The sequence below is a fragment of the Stegodyphus dumicola genome, chromosome 9, assembly GCF_044657685.1.
Source record: "Stegodyphus dumicola isolate Sdum_Otavi_A_Nest chromosome 9, ASM4465768v1".
Classification (NCBI taxonomy): Eukaryota; Metazoa; Arthropoda; class Arachnida; order Araneae; family Eresidae; genus Stegodyphus; species Stegodyphus dumicola.
Window position 1 is genome coordinate 53704372 of NC_140776.1, and position 19908 is coordinate 53724279.

Genomic DNA, 19908 nt, shown 5'->3' on the forward strand with positions numbered 1-19908 from the left:
AGTTCGAAGCAGGCCGCTTACCTTAGAAGTTACGCAGTTGCTACTTTGCCTTCCAGGCCAGAGGTTTTAATCCTCTTGATAAATTAAACGTATTGTAGTGTTCACAGTCTCTGTGCTACATACGCTTCCTGTTATTATAAGGCCAATCTTATTCTAAAGTTAAATTAGAGTTTAGTTTTATTTTGATATCTTTTAAGTTAGACCCCGAGTGGAGGGTCATTGTATTCCGAAGTACGGAAGTCATTGTATATAAAGAAAAAAATAAAGGGTTTTGTATACCCTTCGTCTGTATCCTGTCTACTTACTACAATTAGTGAACATAGCTTTAGTAAGCTCTCTGTTCTAGTCAGGTCATTGTATGTTTCCGAAGAAGGTTAGAAGAAACATTGAACCTGATAGTGGCGCCCGACGAAGAATAACCATGGCCGAGTTTCAAGAAGAACCTGTGCTGCCTGCAGAAACGGCTCAGAATCCAGAAATGCCAGCTGCCGCCCTGGAAGGATTTGGGTACATCGTCCAGACCATGCGCGCTTCGATGAAACCAGAAGCAACGTTTAATGGAAACTCACAGGTAACCAGTTTTTTGGAAAAATTGGATGACCACTTCATGCTCTACCCCGTGCACGAGTTTCAAAAAGTTACCTTAGCTACCAGCGCTTTGAGGGGCCAAGCGCTTAACTGGTTCAAATGTATCGGCAGAAGTCTCTTGGGTCAAGCAGGAAGTCCCACCTATACCTACGAAAATTTCAAGACTGCCCTACTAAAAGCCTTCCCTGTTGTAAGGGATCGTGCGAAATTAGAAACAGAACTTTTCAGTATATATCAACAAAGAATGGAACACCTCTCGAGCTTTATTTTAAGAAAAATTCACGTTTTCAAGCTCTTGTATGGAAACCGTCCGGATCCTGAAATAATTCAAGTGATTTTGCCGAGGTTACTACCCCAAGTGCAAGACTTTATTGAACTACGAAATCCGACTACACTGGAAAAGTTATTTGAGCTAGCAATCCAGTTTGAAAGTAGAAGAACGGCGGACGTCGAAAGAAGACGCCAATATCAACAGCGAAACCAATTTGGTACGCCAAGACTACAGCAAACTCAAGCACATGGCTACGGAGAAAAAGCGAATCAGTGGGCAAGGAAACCCGAGCATTCAAAAACAGCCGGCGAACGTCGACAGTTCAATAGCAACCCAGGAAAAAAGTCTCAAGGCCAGTGGAGAAAGAAGGAAAGCACCGAAAGGAAAAATAATTTAAACTAAAACGGATTTCTGCTGACGAGAGGGTGCGGAAATCCGAAGGCCACGAAAACCCCTCTTCCTACAAGTTAAATACAGTAATGGTGAAAAATTTAACTCTTCCGAAGATTGAAGTCTTGGTAAATAATATCCCGGCCACCGCACTCCTGGATACCGGCGCGCAGTGTTCCTGTGTGGCAGAAGTCTTTTTTAGAAAGTATTTTCGCAAATACCGCATATATAATGCGGATAATACAACAGTATTAGCGGCGCAAGGAGAACAATGTAAGTGCGTAGGTAAAGTACCTTTGTACATCCGTATCAAGGACGAACAAGTAAAGGTGATGTTTTTTATAGTAAAGAATTTGCAAGCACACTTAATCCTAGGAATAGACTTTCTTTCAGACGCACAAGCTACACTGGATTTTAATGAAGCGTCTCTTAAGCTGACGATGAAACTAGTGTGTGTAGAAAAGGTTGAACCGCCAAGGTTAAATCTTGACCACCTGCCTAATGACGAGCAAGATAGAATCCGACAAGTGGTAAGTGAATTTGCTTCCTTATTTAGTGATATTCCAGGATTTACCCAGGTTACTAACCATAGTATTGACACCGGAGATGCATTGCCGGTTCGTCAAAAACCATACCTGTATGATAAGAATAAGGAAAAAATTATAGAATGGCATATTACCGATATGCTACGTAAAAAGATCGTAACGCCTATTTCAAGTAGTTATGCTAGTCCGGTGGTTTTATGTAAGAAAAATAATGATTATCCTTTGGAGCATCCAAAAAGGTGGAGATTCGCTATTGATTACCGTAAATTAAATTCCATAACGAAATATCCGGTATATCCGTTACCGATTATAGAAGAAATTTTAAGGAACATAAAATCAACCAAATTTATGACGACTTTAGACTTAACGAATGGTTATTTTCAAATAGGGATCAGGCCTGAGGACGTGCCTAAGACTGCTTTTATAACCAAGTCTGGCACTTATGCATTTTTGCGAATGCCGTTTGGCCTTTCAGGCGCCCCAGCAACATTTCAGCGATGCATGGACATTGTGTTAAGACCTGTTCTCGGAAAGTCCACATTTATCTATTTAGACGATATCATTATTACTAGTGATAATCTAGACCAACATGTACAGGATTTAAGACAGGTGTTTTCTTTATTAAATGAGGCCGGTCTAAAAGTTAATGTCGAAAAATGCAAATTTGCAGCCCCTGAATTAAAATATTTAGGTTACAAAATATCGCAAAAAGGGATCGAGACAGATGAATCAAAAATAATCGCTGTACAAAAGTATCCGACTCCAAACACGGCAAAGAAGCTCTCTTCTTTTCTAGGACTTTGTTCATATTATAGGTCCTTTATAAAAGGTTTTGCGGCTATCGCTGAGCCATTGTTAAAATTAAAAAGGAAAAAGGCAAGATTCTCGTGGACGGCCGAAGCCAATAGTGCTTTCGAAAAATTAAAACAAGCATTAACGCAAGCCCCTGTGTTGAAATTTCCTGAAAAGGATGAAAATTTAGAAATTTCAGCGGATGCTTCGGATTATGCGGTAGGAGCGGTACTTTCGCAAAATCAGCAGCCAGTGGCATTTTTTAGCCGAACTTTAAATCAAACACAAAGAAACTATTCCGCGACCGAGAGAGAGGCACTTGCAGTTCTGTTAGCAGTGCAAAAGTTCCGAGTCTATTTTGGAAAGGCGCCGATAACAGTATATTCTGATCATGCGGCAGTAACTAGATTGTACTCTGGGAAAAATTTATCCCCAAGGTTAATAAGATGGGCACTCAAGCTGCAAGAATATAATCTGGTAATCAAGCATACCCCCGGAAAGGAAAATATCGTAGCAGATGCCCTGTCACGAATTAAATTAGACGAACAGGGTAATACCGTAAAAGTTGCAATGCTGACAGCGTGTACAATAAATTCCCGAGAAACTGTAATAACCGAACTGGGTAAGGATCCTGAGTTTGGAAGTATTTATGAGTATTTGAAGGATCCTGAAAATTTTAGCCACCAAGATATTGTGGCGATAAGAAATAGGGCGGCCCATTACGAACTAATAGATGGTCTATTATTTTATACAAAAACTACGAATTCCAACAACGAATTTCGACCTGTTATCCCAGCTAGTCTTAGATTAAATATCCTGCAAGAGCTCCATGACAGCCCTTTAGCTTCTCATGCTGGTATTCGAAAAACTACTCAACGCGTACGCGAGGCAGTCTACTTTCCTGAACTGCAAAAGTTAACAAGGGCGTATGTCCAGTCCTGCCCAACATGTCAAGCCGTTAATTATATTAATTTCCGCCCGGCCGGGTTTCTAAATAGTATTAAATCCGAATTTCCAAATGAAATAATCGGCATCGATTTATTGGGCCCTTTCCCAAAAAGTCAGTTAAACAAAAGTCGCTATCTCCTTGTTATAGTTGATCATTTTAGTAAATGGACCGAAATTGTTCCCTTAAAACGAGCCTCCGCGAAATTAGTTACCGATTCTATTTTAAATAAATATATTTTAAAATACGGGGTGCCCCTAAAAGTTATATCGGATAATGGTCCTCAATTTGTAAGTAATATATTTGAAGACATGTGCCAAAAACTGGGCATACGTCATTTAAAAATGGTCCCGTATCGGCCGCAATCAAATATAGCGGAACGGGTCAACAGAAATATAGTGAAAATTATCCGTAGTTATGTTAAAAATTTTCATAAAAGCTGGGATAACTATGTCAATGAATTTGCTTTCGCCCTTAGGACCGCAAAACATGATACAACGGGCAAAACTCCTGCTGAGTTATTTCTAGGCAGAAAGGTTATAACACCGTTAGATAAACTATTTTATGTGCAACAAAGAGCCCCAGAATTTAAAATGGGTGATATAGAAAAACTAATAAAAGAAGCAAAAAAGAATACGGAAGTAGCTCAAAGAAAACAAAAATTGTATTATGACTTGAAACGACGGGGAGTAACTTATAAAGTAGGGGATGAAGTACTAAAAATTAAGCATTCACTTTCTTCAGCACCAGAAGATAAAACTGCCAAATTTTTTCCACGCTTTGAAGGACCATATGTTATAGAAAAAATAACTCACGCTGTTGTAGTGTTAAAGGCAAGAAATGGTGAAACCTGTTCCGCAAACATTGATCAAATCAAGCCCTACTTCGATCGTAATAAAATGCAAATCTTTTCAGATCTTTTGCAGGATCCGGTACGGCAGACACCGCAGGTACAAGTTCCAGAGGTGGGAAAACGACAGGTACAAGGGCAAGCCAATGAGAGACAGAAGCAAGTGAAAAGAAAATTGCCCCGCGGAAAAACTGAAGGTAAAAAGAAAAAGAAGCCGTTCCACCATCCAAAAAACAAAGTTCACGAACACCCCCAGAATGAAGAAGGGAGAAGGACGACGTATGTGGAAAAGACCGGGAGAAAGGACGGCAACTATAACCCGGCTGTGAAACGGAAGATTGACTCATCCGACAGAACTCTCCGCAGCAAAAGTCGCCGAACTGCGGAAGGGCCATCAGCGGCGGAGGAAAAAGTACAAGAAAAATTTGAACGGCCAACAACGAGGTCCAAGCAGGATCACGACCGAAGTTTCCCGGTTCCACCAAGACCAGCTGCCTTCAAACGGCCAAGACCACAAGCAGAGCACAAAAGGAAGACGTTCAAGGGTGGCCGTAGTGGTGAAAAACGGAAGCTTCCAGAGGAAAGCACTGAAGGGCGAGCCCGTACAAGAAGGAGGATCAACCAAGCTACGGTCTGCAGCACCTTTAAAGACTGGGCCCAGAAAAGGATGTCTGAATATTACAAAGATAAGTAAAATTTTATGTTACTTTACAAACTTAAGTTAATCTTTCATTCTTACTGCAAGTGGCAGATTTCAAGAAGTTTTACCTCATGCGAGGTCTACCTTTATCGCCAAAAGGGCGAGAAATGAGTTGTGACCGATTTTCTTATTATGTTTTTCAATTACTCGCGCGTAAAACTAAAGTTGATGTATAATAGCGTTGTATAAAGACTTAAATATTGTAAAAAGTTATTGTATAAATTTTATTTAAAACATTCTAACAAGAAAGAAGTTTTAGTCTGAAAGACTTTTTGAAATGTAGTATTATTTCAATGTAGAAAGAATTGGCACTTGCTTTGAAAAGAATAGAAGTTAACAATGTACTACTAATGTATGTTTTCAAATGTGTAAAATTAACGGCATCTTGATATGTTCTTGTATACATGTGAACTGTTATTTTGAATGTTTAGAAATACCGTGATATGGTAAAAGTGAAAGTAATGTTAAAAATTTGTTATTCGTGTGACTGTAAAGATTAAATCATGGTGAATATGTGTTAAAGGTTGAATGATGTAGTTAGGCTCTCTGACGCTACACTTTAGAGTTAGCCACTTTCAGAATAGTACCTCAGGGTCTAGAGTTGAAATTAGGGTGTGTTAAGAGGTCTCGTATGTTGAATTTTAACACGTTAGTGTTTTGATTGTAGGAGGAAGTGTTGAACACATAGACAGAAACACATTCGTGTTTGGTGTTTTTACAACACATGTCAGAGAGCACGGGGAGAGATAATTAAAATAGTCATGAATGAAATAAGAATGTTAAGAAAAGTATATTCTATATGTTATTTGCAATGTCATTCTGTAACATTTCATTAAACTAGTTTTCCTTCCAGATCTCTGGAAGGAACCAGAATTGAATAAAGCTCCTGTTTAGATGCAGTACAGATGAAAAAGAAAAAAGATTGTTGTATATTCCGGGAGCTGCTATTGTAACAAATTTCTTTCTTTTAAAATTTTCTAGTTTCTAGCTAAGTTATGATTGTAAAAGTTGGCCTCGCGTTAGTTTCTAGAGCTAAAAGTTTTCAACAAGGTCGTTTTAGACCTCAGTTTCAAACTAATTAACTCTGGCGGGAAGTATGTAAGGATCTTAAGTTTTACTAACGTTTATTTTATTTTAAATCTTTACTATCACTTCTTATTTTCTACTTCCGGCCAGAATTATAAGCGTGAAGGAGTTTATGCAAAGTTGTCTGGCGAACGCCAAGTATTTAAGTGTGGCCTTTTTGCCAAGCAGAAGAGAGGAAGCCGTGAGTTCGAAGCAGGCCGCTTACCTTAGAAGTTACGCAGTTGCTACTTTGCCTTCCAGGCCAGAGGTTTTAATCCTCTTGATAAATTAAACGTATTGTAGTGTTCACAGTCTCTGTGCTACATACGCTTCCTGTTATTATAAGGCCAATCTTATTCTAAAGTTAAATTAGAGTTTAGTTTTATTTTGATATCTTTTAAGTTAGACCCCGAGTGGAGGGTCATTGTATTCCGAAGTACGGAAGTCATTGTATATAAAGAAAAAAATAAAGGGTTTTGCATACCCTTCGTCTGTATCCTGTCTACTTACTACAATTAGTGAACATAGCTTTAGTAAGCTCTCTGTTCTAGTCAGGTCATTGTATGTTTCCGAAGAAGGTTAGAAGAAACATTGAACCTGATACTCTTTCAATCTTTAAATTTGCAACTATGGAATCTTTATTAAAAAAAGCTATGAAACTCATAATGTAAACATTAAAATGTATTATCAGTGAAGTAAAAAACATATTTTTTAATTATAAAAGGTGGTAGCAAATATGTATCTTAATGACATAAAATTGTATTAGGGAAAAGCTGCATGTATGTCAAATTGTTACTTCGAAGCGTTTAGTATGCTGCTGATCATCTCCAGACTATGAACTAGCAATCTTTATTGTCATAAAAACTATCATTATCTAAATCATCTGGTATGTATTCCGAAGATCGATTGCATATTTTTCCTTCAAAATTTTGAATTTCAAGAATATGCAGAAATAGTAAAATAATCAGTTAATGATATTTACCTATGAAATGTAACATTAGATGGTGAATAGCCGGAATGATTGTTGCATCCTGGAGCAGTGCACTGACCCATTTTATTTCGCTGAGCAGTTTCAATGCAAATACTTTCGTCTTATCCCCACGGTACAAAGCGGCCGAGCAGTTTCAATGCAAATATAAACAAAACTTTCGTCGGAACTACTCTGATATGCGCCCTCAAGTCGCCAAATATTTTTGGCGAGAAACTTCACGCTGCCATATTACTATCTAAATTTTTTGTCTACATTTTGAACTTTTAGCCTAAAATGTCTCCAAAAACGCACATGCAAAAACTACGTTTTGAACACACAATTTAGCTGAAAATCCGAAACAAAAACAAAAAATTTAGATAGCAAAAACGTAAAGTTTCTAACCAAAAATATTTGACAAGAATCCATGTACACAGCGACATGTTTTAACTTTAAAAATAATATACGAATTGCACAATGTAGACAACGAACGAATCTACAAGCTACGCACACCTCGCTTTAATAAATTAACATAACAACAACAAATTTCAAAGAATACCATGTACACAGCATCAAATTGTTTAAACTTAAAAAAAATTCTACGAATTGCACAATTTAGGCAAGGAAGGAATCTACGATCTACGCACTCCTCGCTTTAATAAAATAACATAACAACAATAAATTTCAAATAATACCATGTACACAGCGTTCTGTTTCAACTTTGAAAAACATCTACGAATTGTACAGTCTAAACACTAAACAACAAAATAAACTAAAATAAATTTCAAACAATTTAAAAAAACAACAATAACGACAGAAATTCATACTAAAGAACCAATGAACATAGCATTCCACAAAATAAGAACAAGGATAAAATAAAATGCACTTACCATGAATTAATGCGTTTTCGAATAGCAGAAATATAAATTTCATACCGCCTTTAACATGCCGCCACGTAATCACTATCGTATTTACATGACAGCCAGACACACTATCCAGAAAATTTATACTATGGTTCACAAATAAATAAAATTCCAAATCCCTACTTCTATCATGCACTGCCATTAAAAATTATCTCCCAGACCTTCTTTCCACACTTCCAAATACCCACTACCCCTCAACAGGATAGCCACAATCATATTTCCTTTTGCCGAACTTCAATTCAACAACTAGCATTTTATCTTTCCCTCCCATCTTCTCAGACACAGAGGCGAACCAACGAGCTCCAGCGAAAGATTTTTCAACGTCAACAGGGTTGCCATAGAACACGCAATCGCGCCAAAAACCAGCGCAGAACACATATCGCCACATTTGGTGAAATTAAGGCGTATATTAGAGTTGTACCCTTTCGTCTTATCCCCACGCTACACAGCGGCCATGATCATCAGTCGTGACGTCACGTTTCTGACATTTCTTTGGCTTCAATTTTGTGACGTCATGCTTACTCCATCTATTCTAACGTCCTTGATTCACAAAAACCTACGTTTGCGCATGCGCACAATCAGCTCAGGTACCAGCATTTTACTCATTTCCGTAAGGCAGGCGATAGCGAGAGCGAAGATTGTTTATCCTAACTCAACAATAGGAAAGGGTTGTTAATAGTTCACCAGGCAAAAGAATAATTTGCAGGTAATAATTATCAGTAATAAAAACGAGGTCAATCTATATACATGATAATGTTCAGGATAGGATTAGATAAAATAGGGATTTAATGATGGTTAATTGCAAGCGAGGGCGTGTAATTAGTTAAAAAATCTTTAATGTGTTGACTAAAAGGCTACAGAAATTACTTAAATTCTTTTATTTAACAGAAGAATTTTTATGCAAGCTTAGACCCTAGTCTTATAGCATAGGATTGTCAGAATTTATTATTCAATAAGAAAACTTACTGAAAATTATAATATTCTTATATATTCATCACTTTTTCAGTATCCATGTTTATTGGTTCATGTTTTTAGGTTTACAGCACTCATGTTTATAGGTTCAAATGCCATATTTTAAAATCAAAGTTATATATGAAATAAAACCTTATAAAATCTGATAAATCTTTTGTGTGTGCAAATTTTTAAATCTAAAGCTCTTACATTACATCCCATTATTTACTTCAATTTAACTCATTAATGTGTTTGTACTAATATTTCAAAGTTCTTTGAAGTACCTTTTGTGTCCTGAAAATAAAGTATTTCCATAAAAAAAATAAGCAGGTATACAGAATTGTTAATAACCAGTATTATATGATTAATTATTCATTTAATAGTGGATTTAATCGCTTTTAACTTATTTCGTGTCTAAATTTTCTACATAGAAATCCTCTGTGTAATTTTTATTATCTTTTCTCGGACAAAAATTTTCAAAGAAGAATGAATTAAAGTCTTGATTGCGCAAAACCCATCTTTGAAGCTAAATGTATTCTAAGAAGTACAAAAAATGTAAACAAGATTTTATCCCCCCCCAAAAAATCAGTCATTTAAATAATCACAGCAGGGATTATTAATATAAAGATTTTAATATGGATATCTCACACAAGCTGAAAATGTTACATTACGTTAACAACTGCATACATATACTGAGTGAAAAGGGAATTTCCCCGCTTAGTTTGCAGTTAAAGAAAAAATAAGAATAATAAAAAAATAGTCTAATCAAATGCGGCGCTTCTTCTATCGACTTCGGCCAGGCGTTACGTAAATGTCTGTCTGCAGCAGCCATCTCCAACAGTATTATTACAAGCATTGCTGTTCCCTTTATTAAGTTCTCTATGAAGGCATCTTTTCCATTGTAGAGTTAGGTATTTTTTGAAGCAGGAGTGATGAAAAATAAGCAACGCCTTCGCCGGAAATCGAACCACGATCCACTGGAATATGCGCTCAGCGGGCAGACCACCACATCACGAAAGCATGCCAAGAAGGCGGGAGATATACCTTATATACGCCCCTTTAAAGGGTGACTGGGGTTTTTAGGGGACCCAATCGCCAAATCCTGGATGTGGAGAATCATCATCCACCACCCTTTTAGTTCGAGCGCCACCGTAGAGACATTAGGTGTTTTTTTGAAGCAGGAATGATAAAAAAATAAGCAACACCTTCGACGGGAATCGAACCACGGACCTCTGAAATACCGGTTCAGCATGCAGACCACTACATACAGCTAGCCCTCGCGTGCTTTGCCAAAATATATTAAACTAAACCAAATAAAACGCAGTCTCTTCATCGGTCTGGATCTTTTTTTCGTGGAATCTTATGATCTTTTATGTGAATTATTTAGTTTCCAAAATTATTCTAAAATTGCTTTAGCAGATTATCTGCTTTTAATTGTTCAATGCAAATGTTTCGTTGATCTTTGTTCTTTGTTTCAAGATTTACTAAGACTCAAGATTTACTTTAGACTGATTTTCAATGGTCTACTTTATACACTGAAATTAAGAGCAAAGTTATTATGTTACATAAAAGGATGAGTACTGACTGCAGAATAAGTTTATTACCTGGGAACATTCCTATAGAAGAAGTTACTTGAATACAGTTACAGTTATCTTGGATAGCAAATTTCGATAGAAGTATTATATTTCCCATCTCTCAGGAAAATGCGAAAAAGTTATAAGGTATTTTCTCTTTCCTTTTAGCATATGCTTTCGTGGTGTAACTGTAGCACACTCGGCACGTATTCGAGAGGTCAGGTTTCAGTGCTAGGGAGGACACTGCACATTTTTCACGGCTCCTGCTTCCAAAAATCCTAATGACTTTAAAATCGTGTCCTTACAAAAAGAGTGGTGTGTGATAATTCGTCACCATCAGGATTTGGCGATTGTGTTCCTTAATCCCCAGTAGCCTTTTAAAAGGGGTATTTTCTCTTTCCTTCCAGCATGCCTTTGTTGTGTAACGGTATCACACTCGAAGCGTATTCGAGAGGTCCAGATTCGAATCCCGGCGAAGGCATTCCATATTTTTCACATTTCCTGCATTAAAAAATCCTAATGACTCTATAAGGTACTATCAGGATTTTTTAAAATATCCCGAAACACTTTTGGTGTGACAACGGATATTCTTAAATAAATCTAAGGAATAGTGCCGACTATTTCCTATGCATCAAGGATTTGTAAACTGCAATTTGCTAAGGAAAACTGAAAGTTACGAAGCACTTTTTATTGTCGTAGGTTCTTTGCCGCATTCGTTTAACATGAATCCTGTACCAGTTTTTGGCTGTACAAATTAATTTGTTTTACAGACGGAAATAAGATGAATGGTAAGGTTGGCCTTGCGTTTGTTGTTTATGAAAATAAACAAGAAATAAACTTCAAACAGAACAGAATTAATGATAAGTGCTCTGTATTACAGGCTGAGTTGCTATGCTTTGCTGCGAAATGGAACTCTTGTAGTGGCTTGAGATTAGTGTGCATTTTAATATGTAGTGATTCTTTCTTCGTTACAATTATTTCAGAAAATTAGTGTTTCAGAACAACTTGCTGTTGAAATTCAGGTTATTACTACTACCTTGCAAGATCTTGGTTTCGACATTCATTTTGTTTACGTTCGTGAATGATGTGGAAATTTTGGAAATGAGAGGGCTAATGCTTTAGCAAAGCTTACCAGTGGCAGTGATGAAGATGTAAAGCATATTCTTGTGAGCCTTCATCATATGCAGCAGTGGAAGATACTTCAGGCAACTTTTAAGTCTTGACCACCATTTTTTCTGCACTTTTTCGGACTAAAGAGAAAATTTCTGATTTTCGGAATTTCATTCTCAATTAAGGTGGTTGAGTTATTCTTATTTTATTACTATTTAAAATTTAATTTAATTTTTTTCTTCTACTTATTTGCTATTTTTTATAATGTTTTCCCCATTTGCACATTCGTTGTTCCCCTATTGTACATCATCAACAAAAAAGAAACCCTACTCAAGAATAGTATATAAATAAAAAAAGTGTTTACTGTGCTCAAATGACGAAAAAAATGATAATTGGCCAATAATAATAATAATAATAATAATAATAATAATAATAATAATAATAATAATAATGTGCTATATACACTCAGTATTTTGTATCAAACTTTTGGGTGAACAGATGGTATGCTTAGAATCTTAATATTTAATTTTAGTTAGAAGCTATTTAGATAGATGATAGTCAGTAAAATTATTAAGTGGTTTTGCTAATTTGTGGATATTTATATCTTCACTCCTTCAAAGATGAGATTTAAAGATCCTTTATTAAAATTAATACTCAATTTTATGTATTTTTATTATTATTTACTACAAAATGTCTTTCCTATTTCTTTTCATTTTCAGAACTGACACTTCCAGAAAAAATTATTTGCAGTTGCCCCCGTACTGATGGCATGTTGTTGGAACAAATGAGGGTGAGTGGGATGATCTTAATTTAAATTTTACTTGATGAAACTATGAATATTTCTATCTGAAGAACATTTTAAAATGAATGTCTAAAGTCTAATGGAGTGCATATGACATATGGCCAGTTTAAAATACCGTAAAAATGTTCTTGAGATACACAAGCGGTTCCGATGTTTCCACTTGTAAACATAAATGTTGAAATGGCTCCAACTATCCTTACCGCTGTTATCCAGAAGCTTTGGTATTCCTGTAAGGGCCGTGGAATTATTGTTCGTAAATAGAGAAAAGACTAACCTTTTTATGAGAACACAGAATTCTCACAGTGAACACGGTGGCTTTATCGATTCTTGAATCGTTATCGCGCCGTACCACGTGCGTCGCAGAGGAAAAAAACTGGAAGGACTGGTTTTGTCTCTCTCTTTCTGCCTGTCGCCGTGTTAACGAGTGTGTGGGGTCTTCGGGCCACACACACAGCTCTCGCCATCGTCCACGGTAAAACATAATGTAATCGAGCTGATATTCCTTTGCATAAGACGGAGGAGAAAATATGTTCTTGTACGAAGAATATAAGAACTCAGGTAAACTTTGCTGATTATGCTGCGAGGTAAAAATTGTTCCTTTGCTGTGATTCAACGTGTATAATCCTGATAATTGGATTTTTTGAAGTGCCGACCATGTGCGCCAAATTCAAGCCTATCTACAAGAAATCTCTCTTCTATCGCGAATAATTGCACTGCATATTAATTAAGCTTCTTGCAAGGTGCTGATAAGTAATGTGCCATCGATGCTGTAGGATTAGGAATTACAGTATAGCGTAAGAAATGAACGCTGTGAGAGTCCCGTAGGACTAACGAGTAGGACATGCCGAAAGGCATTCATAAATGTAGTATGTAGTTTTTTTTGTAACGTATATAATCTAGGCTAATCAAGAAAAGTGTGTTTTTGTGATTTATCTAGGCTAATCAGGAAAGGTGTGTTTTGTGTTTTAATAAATGTATATTTAAAAGAGAAATACAGACTCTTGCATGCCTTATTGGGTAAGTCATTTTATTCTTATTATTAAAGATCACGCAATGTACTAATCACTAAATTTTGGTTTAACTATTTACGCGGAATTAATTCGTTTTTGATACTCTTAGTATCGTTACTTTGATACGATCACGGCCAGCAACACCACATTAATGGTGCCGTGACCAGGATAATAATATTAAAGGCACCGCTTAATGGTGCCGTGACCAGGATTCTTCTTCCTGGTCCAGGATTCTAAATTGACCAGGATTCCAGGTGACCAGGATTCTAAATTCTCAGAAGCTCTCAGACCAGATTTAAGACTGGAGGTTAAAAAACTAGGACCTGTTGATTTTGCTACTGCTGTTAAACAGGCAAAGAACATAGAAAAAGCATTGGAGGATTCTGGTAATAGCTCACAGACACATGATTTTTCACCTGAATTAAATACATTAATTATGCAACAAGTGCAAAATAATAGAGCCATTGAGGATTTGTCAAAAAAATATTTAATGAAATTTTACCTAATGGTAGTGTAAACAATGTAACTAGACTAGAAAATAATGCTACACAAAGTAGTAATAATAGAGAGTCTTGTCATATTTGCCAACAGAATGATTGGACTACAGAGTGTCCTTATTTTCCTTCAAACAATAATTTTCAATATTATACACAGGCTAGAAACAACCACAGAATAAATTTTTATAGGGGTAACTTTATCAATACAAGGAATAGATATAATAGTCAGTATACTTTCACGCGAGGAAATAGACCGCAGAACAGTAATAGAAATAGGCCACAATGCAAAAGATACAATACTCGTAGAAATAATTTAAACTAATGAAGGGTACTTGCAGATCTCCCAGATACACTAAGTATTACTCAAGTGCCCATAAAAAATTTGGGGGAAACAAGACAAAATTAAGAAAATAAGGAACTCAAATAGGCCAAATACACATGAAAGATTCCGACACAAAATTAAAGAAAGTAATGAACAAAAATTGGTAGCTTCTTGCCAGACTAATAGTATCATAGAATTACCAGTAATAGAAATCAAATTTGGCGACTTTTTGGTAGAGGCATTACTCGATACAGGTGTAAATTTAAGCTTAATACAGCCAAACACCTTGCAGGTAATAAAAATTATACAAAGATTCATTACTTAAGCATATCTGTAAGAATACATACGCTAAATAATGCTACTATCCCATATTTATCTGCTGTAAACTTAAAATTTCGTTTAGGAAATAAATGGCTTGCCAACCAATTTTTTGTTACACAACATAATTGGAACACAAATTATCAAATGATTTTAGGGTATGATTTCATTCAAAAAAATAAGATACTTATAGATGCAGATAAAAGTCAATCATTGATAACACATATTTTGGTCTTCTGGAGAAAAGAAAAAATTGTACTAACATTAATTCAAAAAAGGTAGACAAGAATAGTAGACCAGAGGAGTCGGGTATTGTAAGAGTAGTATTAAATACCAGAATTGCGCCAAATACAGCAGAGATAGTAAAGTTAAGCATTCCAATTAATATGCAGAAAGAAAAGCAAATAATGTTCTCACCAGATAGGCGAAAAGTGGGCAAGATAGGTATGACTGATTTAATTCATAAGTGACAGGCAATATATATTCACTATATTTGAAAACAATTCCAATTACACAATTATTCTAAGAAAGGGTGAAAAGATTGGTAAGGTATATAAAGTCGAAGAAAAACAATTTGAAAAACCTAGAGAGCAACAAAATTTGCAGATTAACCATATAACATATAAGAAATTAAAAAATTAAGAAACGAGGAATTAAGCCCAGATGATTTTGATTTAAATCATTTAGAAGCAGAACAAAAAAAAAAAAAAATAAGATGATTGAAATGCTCATGAAAAATTCAGCTGTGTTTTCAAAATCTTACACCACTCTGGGTGAGACTGATGCTGTCGTGCCACAATTTAATTTGTTACATAACTTTCCGATTCAAACTAGACCATACACTATTCCTCGCATTGCTAAAAAATATGCCCAAGAGGATATAGCCAAATTGTTAGAAGCAGGTACTATAGAGCCATCGACATCGAGTTACAGTTTTCCAGTAAATTTTGTCAAAAAGAAAGCATCACCTAATACTGATCCTAGCAAATTAAAATTTAGAATGGCAGTAAATTATAGATTGCTAAATTGCATAACTGAATCATATCAAATATGTCTACCTAAGATTTCAGATATTTTGCATAATATAGCAGGTAAAAGTTATTATTGTGTGCTAGATCTTAAGTCAGCATTTTTCAAATAAAGTTAGATCAGAAAGATAAAGAAAAATTAGCCTTTTGCACAGAACGTGGCAATTTTCAACCAACTCGGTTACCTTTTGATGCAAAAATTTCATCTGCTTATTTCCATACTCTAATATCAAAATGTTTAGGTGAATTGCAGGGTCCAAATTTACAATATTTTCTAGATGACATAATTGTTGCAGCTTACAGTATAAATGAACTAGTAATTATTTTACAAAAGGTGTTTGACAAGTTAAAAAATTAATTTAACATTAGACCCAGCCAAATTGCAGTTATGTAAACAAGAGATTACGTATTTAGGTTTTTCGGTTAATAAGAATGGTTTTGCTCCTTCAGAGGAGAATATTCAGAAAGTAGCCAAATTTCCTAGGCCAAGAAATGTGAAAGAGGTTCAAACATTCATAGGCGTGGTAAATTATTTTCGACACTTAATTTCTAATTATGCAGAAATTGTCAAGCCAATAGTAAATTTAACAAGAAAGAATATACCATTCGTGTGGAACGAGAGATGCCAAAATGCATTAGATAAAATACAAGAATTAATTTTAGAAAAACCCACAATAAAAAACATAGAAAATGATAAACCTTTGTATTTAGTAACTGATGCTTCTAGATCAGCCAGTTGTGGCATATTAATGCAAAAAATGATGATAAGTTTTTTCCAATAGAATTTTACACAAAAATTTTAACCCCTGCTGAGGCTAGATATCCTTCAATTAGGAGAGAACTTTATGCAATCTTCAGATCAGTAAAGCAATTTCACGAATATCTGTATGGGAAAAAATTTATAATATTAACGGATGCTAAACCTCTGACTTTTCATATTAGTCTTGACAAACAGCCAGATATTGTAGCACGCTGGTTGTTATATCTACAGGAATTTCAATACACAATGGAGCATATTCCTGGTTTAAAAAACCCAGCAGATTACTTATCAAGAGTTTCAGAGGATGTAGTGGTAAACAATGTAAATATATTTAGGGCCAATGATAATTTGTCTATTCAAAACATAATTAGTAAACAGCAAAGTGATCCAGACATAAAATCAATTATAAAAAAATTACAGGATAACCACAAAGAAAGTGTAGAACAATATTTTATCGATAGTCATACAGATGTAGTAATGATAAAATTAAAACCTGTAAATGTTAGAAAGAAAGGCAGAAGTATCCAGAATAAAATTCTAATTCCTAAGGCATTAATTAAAGATGTATTACAGACAGTTCATGCGCCTCACTTTGGTATTCAAAAGACATATGAATTTGTAAAGGCAAAGTATTATTGGAAAGGTATGTACAGCGATACTAAAAGTTTTGTAGAAAATTGTTCAGATTGCTTATAAAATAAGTCTAGACCTCACAACACTCTGCCACGTCTAATTCCTAAGAAAGATCTTGCTCCTGGAGAGATGATAGCTATAGACATAGTTGGTAAACTGCCAAGATCCATAGATAATAATCCATAGATATGTACTCACTATCATAGATCATTATTCCAGATATTTGGAAACAGTTCCGTTAAACAACTGCACTTCTCAATCCATCATAAAATCTTTAAATGATTATTTTGCCAGATTTGGCATTCCAAAAATTTTGTTATCAGACAACGGTTCCTATTTTTGTTCCACATAATTTAATCACTTCTTAAAATCGCTTAAAATAGAACACAGAAAAAGTTCAATTTATTATCCACAGTCCAATGGGTTGATTGAAAGACTTCACAGGGTAATGAAAGAATTAATTGCAGCAATATCAAACAAAATATTTGAATGGCCACAAAAAATACTGATGTTTAAACTGTATTATAATAATGCTAAACATTCTGTAACTCAATTTTCACCAGCAGAACTATTTTTTGGTAGAACATTAAATACTCCCATAGATAGCAATGATCCTCTTAAATTAGCAGAAGATTTCCAGGAATATTCCAAAAGACTAAAGGAACAATTGAGTAGAGATAAGCAACAAGTAAAATTAAATGAGGATGAATACTTTAATTGTGCAAAAAAATATTTGAAAGGGAGAAAAATTCCAGAATTGAAATTAGGGGATAAAGTTTTTATGCAGGAATTTACTGATCGAAGGGTGCTACATCCAAAATACAAGGGGCCATATGAGATCATTAAAAAGCTACGAAATGATAATTATATAATACAATTAGATAATAAAACCACTAAAGTTCACGTAAGTAAATTGTTTTTACAAAAGCCTTCAAGAATAGATTCAACACAAAATGAGGATTAGGAGTGTAACACAAGTGTAAGTTGTAGATCAGAAAAAAAAAAAAAAAAAAAAAAAAAAAAATCTGAAATGTTTCAGATTTTAAATTACGTCCAAAGGGGCGTTTTTTTAACGTTTTGAGTGTTACCTTTATTTATTAAATATCATGTTCTTTGCACTTAAACCATAAAATTCAGTTCAAGAGCAATATCGCAAAATAATGTTAAATTAAGCATATCTTTAGAATTTCCGATATACACAGTCTCGCGAGCTGGAGATAAAAGTATTTTTTTTCTATATAACGTTGCCATTTCTCGCTTTTAAAGCATTGAGTTTGTAAATCAAAAATTCGTTAAAGTTTTACAAAATATAAAATCTATAATAAAACAAATTCCAAATTTGGGATTTCAGATGCCCATATTCGCAGTAGGATTTCGTCATTCAAAATTCGATGGCTCTATGTACCATTGTTTTATCACAATACGAGAAATAGACAATCATTTATGCAGATTTTTCATTATTTAATTTCTTCAAATATAATGCAGGACTCTAACATTTTGTGGCAACAGTTTGAAAAGTGAACCGACGTTTATGAGTCCGACGCAAAATCGCAAAACGAAAACAATAGTCCTTCAGGGACAAAGCCCCTTTGGACTAAAAAAAAAAAGTGTAAAGAAGTTGTGATTATGATAAGAATGTAGCATGTGTACAAGCTAGATAATGAATGATGATCATGTGTGGTATGGGTCAATTTAGTGTAATAAAGCGCTAATTGCACGATTTTGGTAGAGTTGGCTGGTCCGGATACCAGAAGAATTGAATTGTACTATGCAGGGTATCATTGCGATTACTAGGTAGCAGATTAAAAAAGAAAGAGTGTGGTGCAAATCTCCTTGTCTTACTGCTGAATCAAATTAAAGGTATGTAATTTAGTAGCAGATCTAATACAAATGTAGCTTGTAACAATGTCATGACACATTGGTATATGAAATGTATATGATGAAATGATAAAAGTAGCTAAGTAATGAAATAGTGCATGTGATTCTACAATGTAAAGAATGAGATAATGTAAACAAAGGTAAACAATGGTTAACAGGAGTAACATCAAATTGATAATGCAATATCATTAGTAGTTGATAAATTGATTTTATCACATGTGAGTTATAAATTATATATGTCAAAATTTTTTTTATGGAATCACATCTGTGGTGATATTTTAGGTAAGAGTAGACATGCATGAGTACGTAAAAGAATAATACTAATTTAGGAATGTAAACAAATGTGTATCACAAAGTGTCTAAAGTGCTGTGTTTTTTTTTTCCCAAGCAATGTGAAAAATTAATGTGAATTATGTGTGTATAGTGCGTACGAGAGCTCAACTGTGTGCATGTAATGTGAAATGTTTATATAGTGCCAACGAAATGATAAAGTGCAGTGCCTGTGCAAGTGATGTAAAGATTGGTGTGAAATGAGTAGGTAGTGCAGACGAAATTTCAAGTGTGTCCAGCAGAGAGGGATTTCATTTGTCCAGTGATCGGACAAATTTTTTTTCTTCGACCGGAGGGAATGTGAGAACACAGAATTCTCACAGTGAACACGGTGGCTTTATCGATTCCTGAATCGTTATCCCGCCGTACCATGTGCGTCGCAGTGGATAAAAACTGGAAGGACTGGTTTTGTCTCTCTCTTTCTGCCTGTCGCCGTGTTAACGAGTGTGTGGGCCTTCGGGCCACACACACAGCTCTCGCCATCGTCCACGGTAAACCATAATGTAATCGAGCTGATATTCCTTTGCATAAGATGGAGGAGAAAATATGTTCTTGTGCGAAGAATATAAGAACTCAGGTAAACTTTGCTGATTATGCTGCGAGGTAAAAATTGTTCCTGTGCTGTGATTCAACGTGTATAATCCTGATAATTGGATTG

At 35.1% G+C, this 19908-nt stretch overlaps 1 protein-coding gene across 1 annotated transcript in view; it reads left to right on the top strand.

Annotated features, from left to right (window-relative positions):
* Positions 1-12395: 12395 nt before the first annotated feature.
* LOC146995343 (pyrroline-5-carboxylate reductase 2-like) overlaps positions 12396-19908 on the top strand; it is a 29681-nt gene continuing 22168 nt past the window's right edge. The window contains exon 1 of the mRNA XM_085823445.1: positions 12396-12462. Coding sequence (XP_085679571.1) covers positions 12442-12462 — 21 coding nt within the window. The 5' untranslated portion in view covers positions 12396-12441. The remainder of the gene's footprint in view (positions 12463-19908) is intronic.